At 52.6% G+C, this 13907-nt stretch overlaps 1 protein-coding gene across 10 annotated transcripts in view; it reads left to right on the top strand.

Annotated features, from left to right (window-relative positions):
• Window positions 1–13907, top strand: part of CUX1 (cut like homeobox 1) — a 349421-nt gene that overhangs the window by 252436 nt on the left and 83078 nt on the right. For 8 of the 10 annotated variants that reach the window (XM_024985276.2, XM_024985274.1, XM_059881599.1 and 5 more), the window contains exons 10-11: window positions 3020–3124; window positions 10427–10615. In XM_024985276.2, the coding sequence (XP_024841044.1) occupies window positions 3020–3124; window positions 10427–10615 (294 nt within the window). The remainder of the gene's footprint in view (window positions 1–3019; window positions 3125–10426; window positions 10616–13907) is intronic. The other 2 variants (XM_024985277.2, XM_024985272.2) reach the window with 1 other exon arrangement.

Raw genomic sequence — 13907 nt, 5'->3', positions numbered from 1 at the left:
TCGGGAGCACAGCCACCCTGCCCTGGGCCCGGGGCTCATGTTCCACACTGGGCCAAGACCGGTGTCGCCCGCCCCCGCCTCAGGTTGCAGCTGCCCGAGCCAGTGTCATATGTGCGGAATCCTCACTGCCCTGTGCTGGCTCGACTAACAGAATTCTTGAAACAAAGTGCCCACAACAAATAAAGTGTTCTGGCTTCCTGGTCACAGACGGCGGAAGGGAGCTAGAGTTTCACCTGAAGACGAGCTTTGGTCTCTAGTAATTTTCCCCTGAAACTTTTTAAGATTTTAAATTTTAAAAAACTGTCCTCATTTTAAAGGTAAGGAAAGAATAAATGCCACCTGAGGCAGCCCATGCCAGGAGGCCAAAATAATAGTACTCAGCCTTCCTCACTGGACACCTCTCACCCCGTGGTGGGTGCCGTTAGGCACCCGGCTTGCGTTATCCCCCTGGTCCCCAGTCATCCTGCGGGGCAGCCCTGTCTATCTCTATGGACAGGGTTACTACCACAATGCACAGCAAAACCCTCCTTCATTCACATGATCCCCGCCCCCTGCCCACCCCCGTTTACTTTCCCTGTGCTTCCAGCATTTGCCCTCACTTCTCAGAAAAGGGCAGAGAGTAAGAAACAGCCAGCAGATCTCTCAGGAGGGCAGCCCAGGCTTGGCCAGGCTCTGTCCTCACCGTGGGGGGCTATTGAATCACATTCACAGTGCCGCCAGCTCGGGAGCCCAGCCTTGGCCCCAGCCCTGCCTCTTCAGGGAGGACGAGAAGGCCACTGTCAGTGGGGACAAGGAGCTATGTGTCTCCCGCACCCACGGCCCCGTGTCTCACGTGCACATCAGAAACCAGCCCCAAAGCCCACCCCCTCTCATTGTTGGTTCCGGTTCGAAAAAGGAAGCTTCATCTGGTTGAACTGTGGTCGTGGGGTGAACGGGCAACCCCGGAAACAAGTGATGTCAAGGAGCCAACCCAGCACAGCACCCCTTCCTTCTACTTCAGCTGCTAACGGTGGGGCTACATCTACAGCTACAGAGGCTCACTCACCGCAGCAGCTCCTGGCCTCCACTCTCTCCTCCACCGGCTCTGGGGCCTGTTTTGATTTCCAGTTGTTCTGCTTTGTGCAGGATTAGCCGCAGAGCCATGGAGATTTTATGCCCAAAAGTGTAACTGATGAGACAGACAAGAGTAAACTTTTCAGTGTGAGCGCGGGTTCAGTCGTGTCCGACTCTTTGCAACCCCATGGACTGTAGCCCGCCAGGCTCCTCTGTCCATGGAATTCTCCAGGCAAGAAGACCGGAGTGGGTGCCATTTCCTCCTCCAAAACCTTCTCAGGAACTTGACTTGAGTGTTAGAAAACACATGCCATGGCCCATCTGGAAACAAGCTCAGGGGGAATCTTTTTCACCAGAGGGGAGACTTTCCTGCAGTTATCGTCACCCACGAGCCCCGCTCCCCCACCCCCACCACCAGCATCTTGGCCACACCGGTCACATTGCTGCCTTTCCTGACACAGGCGCCTCAAGACATTTTGCAGCAGAGGGTGGGAGGCGGCTGCTCAAGCACAGACAGGCCTGGCCAGGCGCCGTGGGAATTAGATGGAGTGCAATTCCAAGAGCTCCTGGAGCAGCATGGCAGGCAGCCTCCAGCACCACCCTGGGTGGGAGTAGCCGCTGTTAGAAATACCCTAATTTGTCTGGATGCCGAGCAGACTGGGCCACACTGCCCTCGCAGGACCACTCGAGGCTGCCAAACCCCATCCTCATACATCTAGACAGGTCGGCGAGTACTGGGCAGGATAACTTTGTACTTCTCTTTTCAAAAATTATTTCTTAGCAATTAGTAGGTACACACTGTCACACCACGAAATAAAACACACGAAATAGCCTTACTCAGCCAGGCTCTTCTCGTTCATCTTGTCTATGAGCAGAAAGTACGACTGGTAGAAAGAAGCAGCGATCACACCTCAGACCATGTGCCCGGCATCAATTAGCGACTGCTTCCCACCTGTCTTTGCGTCTTGTCTCAGTCATAACTGTCAAATCGGGATAAGCCCATCAACAAAGCACTCTGGACAAGTGTACTTCCAGGCGTTAATCCTTGAAAAGTCCCTGGGAGGGAAAGAGTGTTCCCATTTTACAGATGGGAAGGTGGAGGCTTGGTGAGCTAAACTATGTAACCTGTCCTCATCCCTTGATCCCAAAGGCCCAGCTCCTGCCCACTGCACCACGGTGCCCTCTTAGGTGACAAGCATGGGAGTGACTGTTCTCGCCAGCCAGTGGGACATCGTGGTTAGCTATCCAGGGCACTGGTGTCCTTGTCCAAGAATTACAGCAAATGACAGAAGCGTCCACTTGTTTCTCCTGCAGCCTCCTCCCTGCAGGCGCCTCTGTTCATCCTCACCCCCCAAGCAATGCCTCGTTGGCCTGGCTGGCTGGAAATGACCAGCCTCCGTGTTAGAAAGCTTAGTTGGGTGAAGGGTTAAATACGTTGAAATAAGCCTGGTCCTCACAAAAGAAGTGGCATTTACACCCCGTCCGTTTATGGAAATACTTGCTAGAGGAAAACAACCACAACATTGTGCGTGTTTTCAGGAGGAGAATGGCCAGAGTGTCTTTAATTCACTGTTTACCCGTGAGAATTACTCCCAGGAGTAATCCTGCAATAAAATCTTCTTGGTCTATGAGAATAGAAAGAAATTGAATCAAAAGACTCCATTTCCACTTGTATTTATTCAGTCTGGGAAATTCAGTGGGCCGGAGCACTAGTATCAGCAGGGGATTCCTTGCTCCTAGCGTTAAATTACTGTCATAATCGCTCAATTATTTCTTCCTTGTACTGTTTAAAATAAAAATCCATCACATTCTCTGTGTTTTTTTTTTTTTCCTAGCATTTATTAGGTTGAGTGTTTAGGAAAATCAATTATAGTCAGTCAGGCATGAATTGATGAATGTTCTTGTAATAATTGTCAGTTGTTAAACCGAATGTACTTTCTCTTTCCACCCTTTTCATTTCCTTCAGAGGGCAGAGGTGGCTCAAAGAGAGGCAGAGACCTTGAGGGAGCAGCTCTCGTCGGCCAACCACTCTCTCCAGCTGGCCTCCCAGATCCAGAAGGCGCCGGACGTGGTGGGTAGCCCAGCCCCGCGGGGACTCACCTCTGTGTTACAGCCACTTTCTCCTTTGGCTTTAGAGCATCCCTTTGGCGGGGATAATATTTGAAATGGTCCCGCTGTCTCGGTGGAGTATGCTTGTGACAGCCTGGGGGTGGAAACTGAGTCAGAGAAGGAGCTTTCCTGGTGGTGTGTCAGTGCTCGTGGTCAGGGTGACGCCGCCCGGTGGGGAGCCCGCAGAGAGCATCTTCCTGGTTATGCTGGTTGCGGGTTGTGGGGTGGGGGGGTGCTCCCAAGCTGAAGGCTTAACACTGCAACACTGCACAGGAAGCTTGGACATTTGGTCTTCTTCTGGACATGTGTTTCCAGAGTGAAAAACGCTTCATCATGGGGGTGGGCGGAGAAAGCAATGGCACCCCACTCCAGTACTCTTGCCTGGAAAATCCCATGGATGGAGGAGCCTAGTGGGCTGCAGTCCATGGGGTCGCTAAGAGTCGGACACGACTGAGCGACTCCACTTTTACTTTTCACGTTCATGCATTGGAGAAGGAAATGGCAACCCACTCCAGTGTTCTTGCCTGGAGAATCCCAGGGACAGGGGAGCCTGGTGGGCTGCCGTTTATGGGGTCGCACAGAGTCGGACACGACTGAAGTGACTTAGCAGCAGCAGCAGCAGCAGCATGGGGGTCGGGGTGGGGAACAGGGGAGGTGATCACACAGCAACCCACTCTGAGTTTGTGTGATAGTCCGGACCTCGCCCAATGTGCGAGCGATCCCAAGGAGCCAGGCACACGCCTCTCAGTTCTCTGCCTCTTGATTTTCCTAAGATTAATGGAATCTGCTTTTGGCTGGAACTTTCCCAGCTCAATCAGGGCAACTTTGAACTGTCAGATTCCAGACTCTTCAGTGCTGTGGGGCGACCACGGACCCTGGAGCCAAACCCCTGGGTTCCAACCCCAGCTCTGCCATTTATCTGCTGTGTGACTTGGGGCAAATGGCTTAACCTCCCTGAGTCTCATTGGTACCATCCATAAAATGGGTTTTCACACGGATTCTGGAAATTACTCTGAGTAAGGCCAGTCCTGCCACATAATCCGTCATCTGACAGACAACCTTAGTGGCGAGTCTTCTGTGGTCAGCATCAGTGCTCTGGTCCAGGAGCCCCGGTTTCCAAGCCAGCTCCATCACTATTTCACGTCCAGTGATGTAAACTCAGGTGGTAACACTTACCAGGCCTGAGTTTCCTGGCATGCGGAGTAAGGAGGAAGTGATCCTGAGGACCTCTCAGCTTTGACGGCCTGTGATGGGTGAATCACACTTGTCGGAGTCCTTTTATTTATTTAGTTTTTCTTAAGTGTTTTTTTTTCTGACTTAGACTAGTTTTAAAGTTTTCATTGACTTTCTTACAACATTGCTTCTGTTGTTGTTTTTTTTTGTTTTTTTTTTTTTTTTGCTTCTGTTGTTTTTATGTTCTGGTTTTTTGGCCACAAGGCATGTGGGATCTTAGGTCGCCAACCAAGGATTGAACCCACGCCCTCTGCACTGGGAGGCAAAGTCTTAGCCCCTGGACCACCAGGGAAGCCCCTGTCCTTTTACTTAACAGACAGTTGGAGAGCCCTTGCTGTGAGCCGGGACCCGCAGTGGATACTGGGAGAGCCAGGAGGGACGAGCGAGGCCCTCCCCAGAGAGAGGACGATCCAGTGGGAGACGTCCTGCTGTAAAAAGGTGACACATCACTCTGACAGCATCTCTGCCACCCAGCCCATGAAGGGCATTGTCATTTCTTTATATAGATGAGGAAATGGAAGCTCCCTAGACGTAAACCCCTTGTCCCAGAATGTTCGGCCCCAGTGTCCAAGCCAGGGCTCGAGCGGGGGCCACCTCCGCCCCAGACCAGAGCTTTAAAATTATTCCCCAGGAACAGATCCAAAGCAAAGCTTTAGTGTGAGGACCCCTTGTAAGACGAGATTTTTGTGTTCTTTCTTTAAGTTCACATTTAACTAAAACATGACTTAAGCGTTTCAGGATACAGAGAAAAGTTTTCCATTTAAGGCACCATCACAGCCTTTGTACTTAATGGACTCTGGTATTAATTTTGTCCAAAACGTCCTCTCGTCCAAGTTCACCTGGATGGGACCCAGCCCCACGGCCATGGCGGGAGGAGCTGTCGAGGATGGCGTCTACACGGCTTCTCATGGCTTCTGTGGTCGCTTGGGGTCCTTGAGAGAAGGCCATGCATCCTGTGTCCACATGGGGCTCCTGAGCTACAAGTTGTGATTGAGAGGGTTTCTGGCACCGTCCTGGACTGTAGCAACCAAAACATTTCGGAAGGAAATGAGTGTTTGTGCAGGTAGAGTAAGTTGTGGATCCTCGGGGTGCTTAAACACTTCATCATCGGCTAAGTGCAGTGTTTACATGGCACTGCTTCAGTCTCCCACTAGCAACCCTGCCAGGGCTCCCCTCGGGGGTGCGTTCCCACGTAGCTCGGCAGCTCCAGCCCCAGCCAGTCGGGGAGCGAATGAGCAAACATAGGAAACCGGGCCAGCGGCACAAGTCTGTTAGGCTTGGCTGGCAGAACCCAGCAGAGAAACAGTCGAGGCTATAGATCCAGCAAAAGCCAAAGATCCCGGGCCACTGGGGTCTTAGTGGAATCGCCAAATCCAGAAGGCGCTGCTTCGCCCGCATGAGGGGCCGTGCGGGGCTCCTAACGGTTATCTTATTTCTACCTCATGACGCCGCGGTCGTTAGAGGAGTTAGTTGCCTTCATTTGGTACGTGAGGAAACAGGCTCAGAAGAGTTAAGTCATCTGCCCAAGGTCACACAGCTAGAAAATGACCAAGTTGGAATGTGAGCCCAAGGTTGTCTTGCTCCAAAGTCCACCCCTTCTTCCATCCTTCCACCCTGGCTTCGTGCACACTCAAGGAGACAGGAGATATGCAGGCTCTTTGGCAAGTATTTACAGGAAAATATTAGTTCGGGGCTCTGATGCCCCACACCAGGCTGTCTTGAACCTAAACGCCTGTCCATCAGGTGAACGTACTGGGTGGAGTCCGCCTACGTTGGCCACTTGGCATTGGCAGGAATAGCAGGTTGGTGAGGAGGAAGGGAAACTGAGCCTCCCGGTCCCTTGGCCCTCCCCAGAGAGGTCAGCCTAGACTCCAAGCATTTGCCTTGCAGGCTGGGGTCCCGGCCCACCATCACCACACGTCAGGTTTCCCGCATATTGAGTAACACTCTTGTATCTTTTTCATATTTCACCTGAAGATGGCTGCAGGGTAGCAGAGATCATTATCTGGCTTCTTCTGTCCAGTCTTGGTGTTCTGGTCTCTGTGGGAGGATTTATGTGACCTGCGAGAGTCCACACAAGCAGGTTGGCAGGCAGGCAGACAGTTCCAAGGGACAAACTTTAACAGGTGCTCCCTCAGCCAATTCTGCTTCTGCATTCATTCTCCCCATTGAAAACACACCCCCCACCCCTAAGTCCCAGCACCCAGAGGGACACAGGCCCTTATATATGAAGCCTGGAGCCTGGGCAAGTCCCCCAAGACAGACTCCCGGGACCCCATGCTGGTGCTCACAGGGGCCTGTTGTCAAGCTGAGGGAAGTCAGTTTATGTCCTTCCACGGTTTGTCCGAGCCAGGGTCCTGACCCTGGACCCCATCCGTGTCACTGGGAAGTCCCTGGGCCCTACCCCAGGCCCCTGAACCACAGCCACCAGGGCAGGGCCTAGACCCCGTGTGTTTGTTAAACCCCTCAAGGGATTTGGGGTTTCCTGGCGGCTTAGTGGTAAAAAATCTGCCTGCAGTGCAGGAGATGAGGGTTCAATCCCTGGGTCAGGAACATACCCTGGAGAAAGAAATGGCAACCCGCTCCAGTATTCTTGCCTGGAGAATCCCATGAACCAAAGAGCCTGATGGGCTACAGTCCATAAGGTCACAAAGAGTCGGACACGATTAGCGATTAAACAACCAAGGGATTTGGGTGTGGCTAAGTCAAGGCCTAGACAGACACGAGGGAGGCAGTGGTCCTGGTCCCCTGAGTCCACGCTTCTCAGTAATAATCTCAACTGATTAATCTCAGTTATTACTGATTATTACTGAATTGCCAGATGCCAGCCTCCTGCAGTTTTCCACCCCTCCCCAACCCTGTCCACCATCTCCTTTGAGCTGGTGCCCACAGACCAGCGGGCCACCCTCTATCTCCCAGGTGTAGGCCTCTCCTCCACCCGCGGCCCCTGGTCCACGCCCAGGCCCCTGTCCGGCTCTCCCTCCATTTCCTGCTGTGTCTACACAATGGGACGACAGGATGCCCTTGTGCTGGAGATGGGAATGAGCGCGTTCAGGTGCAGAGGAGGGTGGTGTTTTCTATCCTAATTCCAAGGTCCCATTGCTTTAGGGTGTATTACCTCATCTCATCTCTCTCAGTTTATGTGAGACACGAATGATGTTTGCTATGTTACGAATAAGCACTCTCTGGCTGTTCCTGAATTAACTGGCATGCCTACATTCTTGTGGTCGACTTGTGGGCTAAGACAGGCTGGGCCCCAGGAGTTGAGTGGCCAGCCGTCCCCTGGGACAGTCCATCCCCTGCCCCCATCCTGGATCCAGGGCCACACTGAGAGCTGCTGTTTTTACACATGTCTTCTGAGCCCCTCGTCCCTGATGTGGTGACCTGCACTCACCCGTTGAAAACCCCAGATCATTTTCCGGTTTGTCTTACAGATTCTCTCCCTAAGAGCACTTTCACAGTCTCTATGGCTGCCATTCCTCATCCCTGGTAAATAAGTTCAATTAGATACCATGGCACAGCCTACCCCCACCATGAGGCCGACCTCCCTGTGTCACTGTCATCGCATCCCCCTGCTAAGTCCAGGCCCCCTGGCCACCCTCCCGAGTGGTCACTTTCAGGTACCAACAGACTCGGTCCTCTTCGAGGTGGCCTCTCAGCGTCGGTCGCCCCTTCCTCGTGCCCTGCTCCCTGCCTCTCCCACCCCGTCCCACCTGTGGCGTCCATGCCTGGAGACAGATCCCCCCCTTCTTCCCACGGGCTCACCCGTCCACCCACACCCTCCCTCCATCCGCAGGCCCCTCCACTGTCCTCACTGCCGGGAGGACCTCTCTGCAGGCTCCTAACTTCGGTCCCTGCCCATGTCTAAGGGCAGAGCTTCCTAAATTCTCTGTGGTTAAGGACACTTTTATTTGTTCTGTTTTGTTTCTAATTTCCAATCTGTTGCAGACTGTTTTACAAAAGACAATAAAAACGTCACAGCAAAATCAGATTGCTGTAAAAGTTTCTAAATGCTTATTCTCCATCTCTGTGCTTGTCTCACTGTGTACCAGCCACGGTTTATGAATTGGCACCAGTCCGTGGAGCACAGTCTGAACAGAACTGGTCTGGACAGCATGTGCCTCTTTAATAAGTTGGCGAGAGAATGCTCGCTGGGGCCCCAGGGCCACGGGCAGATCTGCCAGAAGTCAAGGGAAGTGAAGGGCTTACTTTACAACATCATGCAGACCAGAGACAGAGAAGGCAATGGCACCCCACTCCAGCACTCTTGCCTGGAAAATCCCATGGACGGAGGAGCCTGGTAGGCTGCAGTCCATGGGGTCGCTAAGAGTCGGACCCAACTGAGCGGACTCACTTTCACTTTTCACTTTCACTTTTCACTTTGATGCATTGGAGAAGGAAATGGCAACCCACTCCAGTGTTCTTGCCTGGAGAATCCCAGGGACAGCAGAGCCTGGTGGGCTGCCGTCTATGGGGTCGCAGAGAGTCGGACATGACTGAAGCGACTTAGCAGCAGCAGCAGCAGCAGACCAGAGACACTGCCCACAAAGCTTCACATTCTTACATGGTAAAGGCCTTAGTTTCCTGGGAGGGAGATAGGTAACATTATTTCCCTGGTGACCGGCTGTCCCCAGAAGTGAGAACCCTGTGACAGGCACATCACATGTGGGAGGGCGTGGCCGTCCCTGCTGACTGGTGCTGAAGCTGCCACAGTTTCCTGCCCCGGTTTAGGTCAGGCCATGGTGTGCAGCAGTGCATTTCCAGGGGCCGGGGTGATGGCGGGGATGGTGGCATTCTAGACCACAGTCTGAGCCACCCCTGGGTCTCTGCTGTCACGGGGACCAAGCCATCCTGCCCGCCCCATCCCGTCCCATCCTGCCCACCCCATCCCGCCGCATCAATCATGCCCAGAAGTTCTCCTCCCCACAGACAAGCTCCCAGAATTATGCAGGAGCTACAGTTACTTTTAAACCTGACAAAAGTACTGCTCTCCTGCTTGAGAAATGGAGTTATGGATTTGACTTTTAGAAAAGATCTTTTCCCTGTTTTGCATATTTTCTAAAATGGGCTAATTTGAGGAGTGGGGAGTAAGGTTTTTAAAACAGCAATTATCGAAAGAATTCGTAAGCAAAAGAACCCCAAATAATGCATCTTCCACATCTTTTAGCTTTTTTTTTAAATGCCAACTCTGAGAATCAGCTTGTCAAATGATATCTCAGCTTCTAGATAATATAGTAATTAACCAAAAGGATATTGAATCTCATCCTGGTAGAAAAATCCGAATGCTGTGGAACATTCCAGAAGCTGTCCTCAGGACCTTCCCCTCTGGCATCCCCAGCCACCATCAGCAGGGTCGTTTCCATCACCTCCTTCAGGTCTTGGCTCAAAATTCACCATCTCAGTGAGGTTTCTCCTGACGTATTAACCCCAAATGCCCCGTCCCTGCTTCAGTTTTTTCATGGCATTTATCACCATCCGACACACTCCATGCTGCTAATAAGCGTATTTACGGCGTGTTGATAGCTCAGTTGGTAAAGAATCTGCGTGCAGTGCAGGAGATCCCGGTTCGATTCCTGGGTCGGGAAGATCCGCTGGCGAAGGGAAAGGCTACCCACTCTGGTATTCTGGCCTGGAGAATTCCATGGACTGTATAGCCCATGGGGTCGCAAAGAGTCGGACACAGCTGATTGACTTTCGCCTTCAGGCCCACCCTGCCCTGCCCCATGGGGACAGGACTTCTGTCCTTCTGTCCTCTTTCGTGTGCCTGGTACACGGTGGGTATTCAGTAAATGGTTGTTGAACAGACAAATCCAGGCAGCAGCTCCCAGGCAGGTGGGAGGGTGGCGGGAGCAGGGCGATGGGCAGGGTGGGTCCAAGCAGAGGCACAAGGTGCTGTTGTCTCATCCACGTCACCATGCACATCCTGCCCGCTGCCTGCTTTTCAACCTCAGCCGGCCACCGGCACCGCCGACCAACCCCACGCGCCCGTCCGAAGCCGGAGTGGTTTTGTCATCTCCTTTGTCCTCCGCAGGAGCAGGCCATAGAGGTGCTGACCCGCTCCAGCCTGGAAGCTGAGTTGGCCGCCAAGGAGCGGGAGATCGCCCAGCTGGTGGAGGATGTGCAGAGACTCCAGGCCAACCTCAGCAAGCTGCGCGAGAACTCAGCCAGTCAGATCTCCCAGCTCGAGCAGCAGCTGAGCGCCAAGAACAGCACCCTCAAGGTAAGGGCGCCAGAGGGCTGGGAGGGAACCGGGAGGCTGAGGAGGGCGGCACGCACATGTGCACACACCACCTCCCTCCGCACGTGGTCCCGGAGGACACAGGGCATCTGGTTCCCCACCAGCACCCTGAGCTCTTCAATAGACACTTCACAACACTGTGTAATGACCGTGGCAGGGTGCCTCACCTCAAAGCCATCTCGTTGTTGTCTGTAACGATGATGGTTAAAATTCCTTCTCCTTTATCTTAGTCAAGCTCCAGCCATCAGCCTGAGTCTCTCCCTCCAATGAGGACAGTAGAAGGAGGCATGAGGTTCCCCTGGACTCGCCTCCTTTCAGAAGCTCCATTAGGCTCTTGTTTGGAGGCTCCGTGTCCTGAGTGACAGCCGGGAAGGGAGCCTTGACCCCTGTGAGGTGGCCGGAAGCAGAGTCCTAAAGCCCAAGGCAGCGAGGCAAGACGGGCTTTGACCCGGGTGGCACGTCCCTGCCAGTCGGCCATCCCCTCATGTAGCTCATGGTAGAAACCCCCATCCTGGGGGCCCGCCCACCCACAGCGCCTCCTTGTCGTCCAAGGACTCAGAGGCTGTTGGTGCTGGGCCTGAGGCTGTGAGCTCACTGGCCTGGGCCAGAGTGCCGTCAGGGTGCGGGTGACATAGTAGTCCAGCTCTGCGGGCCTCCCCTGGCTCCTAGAGGAGGCTGCCGCAGGAGGACCCAGCCTTCCCTGTGCCCAAACGAAATGAACGCCAAGGGTTCACTGCCGGCAAGTCAGCACCAAGCCCTGGGGGCCCTGCTCCTGACCTGCAGGGCTGTTTTCTGACCCGCTGGCCTGTGCCAGAAGCCAGGGCCCAGAGCCCCACGATCTGCCCTTGATCTCCCACCCGCAGTCCTCAGCCGTCTAGCCAAAAACTACATCCTCTTGGGGCATCTTATACATATGTGTCCCAAATTCAGAACCCAGAACCTTCTACATTGTATTTTTTTAATTATACTTATTTAAGGTATGTCCAATCTGTTGAAGTTAGCATAATTTGGAGGTGGTCCTGGCACCCTAGACTCACACGTCAGAGCCAGCAAGGACTCCTCAGTGGGATCTTATTTGATGACGAAGAGACAGGACCGGTTAGGGCACAGTCACAAGCTCTGCCATCCACCCCCCCGTCTGCCTGCTAGGCCCCCCCATCTCCACTCAGCACCCATTCGTGACGGGCATGAATGGGTAAGCGACCGACGGCCAATTATAGTCCCTGTGCATGAAATAAAGTGGATCATAGTTAATTGTAAAAAAATTTCAGGAAAACTTTCTCTTATGTAAAATAATTCTAGAATGTGGTTAGGCCCCATTTTGATATTTTCTGAGTTTTTGTTTTTTTGTTTTTTTTTTTCCTTCTCAACTCATGACCATGTTTCTGAGGCAGCACTTAGTCTCCAGCAAGTCTGTCCTCCTGGCAGCTCGCTGGCCTGACCTCGCTGGGGCACCAGGGCAGCCACGGTTCACCCTCACTAGACCCTTCTTTGCCTCTTTGGGTTTCTCATCCACCGCCTGAGAAACTTCCCGGTGCCCAGGTCCCTCCAAGGACACGGTCTTGCCAGGACGGGGAGATGGTTGAGGCCAGGGAGCCTCAACCACGGCATTGAACTCGCTGGTGTTACGTGTTCTCTCATCAGCTTGCACAGCGAGTACCAGTGCCCGCTTTTTATTTCCAGATTCAACGTCATTCTCTCGTGTTAACAGCCATTTCTGACCCCAGAAGAGGCACAGCTATCAGATAATTCTCCTTCCCCTCCTTTGTTAACAGCTAAAGGGTGCGACTCAAGTCCATGATGTGTTTGACTACATGAGAGGGAGGCTGTAGACCCTACCGTTTTATTACAGAGCAATTTCTTCTGAATCAGTTAAGGTTTTAATGTTTGCCTTCACCAAAAATGAAACGCAGTTTCACAAATTAATGTTCTTTACCCGTATCTTGGGGGAATTCTTTAATACTGTGCAGTTAATGAAACAATTCGGCAATACTTCTTCCAAAATTATTACTCCCCTATCTTCATCTGATCTAATAATCAAAACATATCCTCTAGTAACAAGACTTCTCTGATTTTAATTATCTTAACCCCTGGTCGCCAGGAGCAAAGCTCTCCCTGATATCAGACCCACTCGTGGAAGGCGCCTGCCTTCCCCAAACGAGCGCGTCTGCCTTGCTCACCCAGAGGAATAAGGTTAATTGAATGAGATACTTCCCTGGGCTTTTTTTCCTTTCCTAATGTGTGCAATTTATAGTCTCCAATCTAAACTAAGCAGCAAAACAATTATTAGGAAACTATTTTATGAATGAGACCTGTCAAACCGACCCGATGCTTTAGCGACAGGGGTCTGGGGCCAGCCGTGGTGGCCACTGGAAGCAGCCAGGAGCCTCCCCTGACTTCCCGTTTCCTCCTCCCCCTCCTGCCACTACCAGCACCACTCCTCCTCCGTCCTTTCCTTCTTGGACCATGTAGACCTGCTTTGGGGGCTCGGGTTGGGATCGCTGGCCGAGGGCACCACAGCCTCCCGCTGTCTCGAGATCAGCCTCTCGGTGTGGTAGGTGGGTTTCACCATGGACACTGACCACGATCTCTGAGATAAATGGTGATGTGCTTGATGACGGTCTCACAGGGCAGAAGTGCAGCGGGCAAGCCTTGAGATTAGTATGTATTGAGCTTACTGGGGTCTTCTCCACCAGGACACCCTAGGATGCATGTGCTCTGTAATGAAACATGTTTGGGCACTAAGCAGTTTGCTTTCTCAAGCACCCTGACACGCCCCGTCTCTTTGCGACTGAATACTTTCTTCCCTTCGCCTCCATAACTGATTGACGGTCATGAGGATAAATTGCCGGTTGGATGTCTACCAGTCTCTCTCCTCACATTCTACTTTTTCAAGCCAAGGTCACCAGCACTATCCCAGTGCAGTGGTGCCTCCTCTAACCTTCAGACGTCGAAACAGACTCAGAAGCGGGAGACGTTTCTTCCTGTCTGATCTGACAAGTGCTTCAGCTCCATCCCACTTGTCAGGGATCATTCTGTACTCGTAATCAATGAAATAACCTGACCGCCATCATGAGGCTGCTGTCTCTGGTAACACCGCTCTGGGGTCTTCTGTTGGAACCCTTTAGTTGCCCAGGAAACACAGCTACCGATAGCTCCGATTTAAAACAGGTGTCTGTAAGAAAGACTCACTGAGGCCAGTCTCCCCTAGGGAGAAATAATATTTTCTACAGATGCTTTAAAGATCAGCAGTTCTCACTGGATGCATGGACCC

This window comes from Bos taurus, chromosome 25, assembly GCF_002263795.3.
Source record: "Bos taurus isolate L1 Dominette 01449 registration number 42190680 breed Hereford chromosome 25, ARS-UCD2.0, whole genome shotgun sequence".
NCBI lineage: Eukaryota > Metazoa > Chordata > Mammalia > Artiodactyla > Bovidae > Bos > Bos taurus.
The sequence above is the reverse complement of the archived record's forward strand: the minus strand, read 5'-3'. Positions and strand labels throughout refer to the sequence as shown.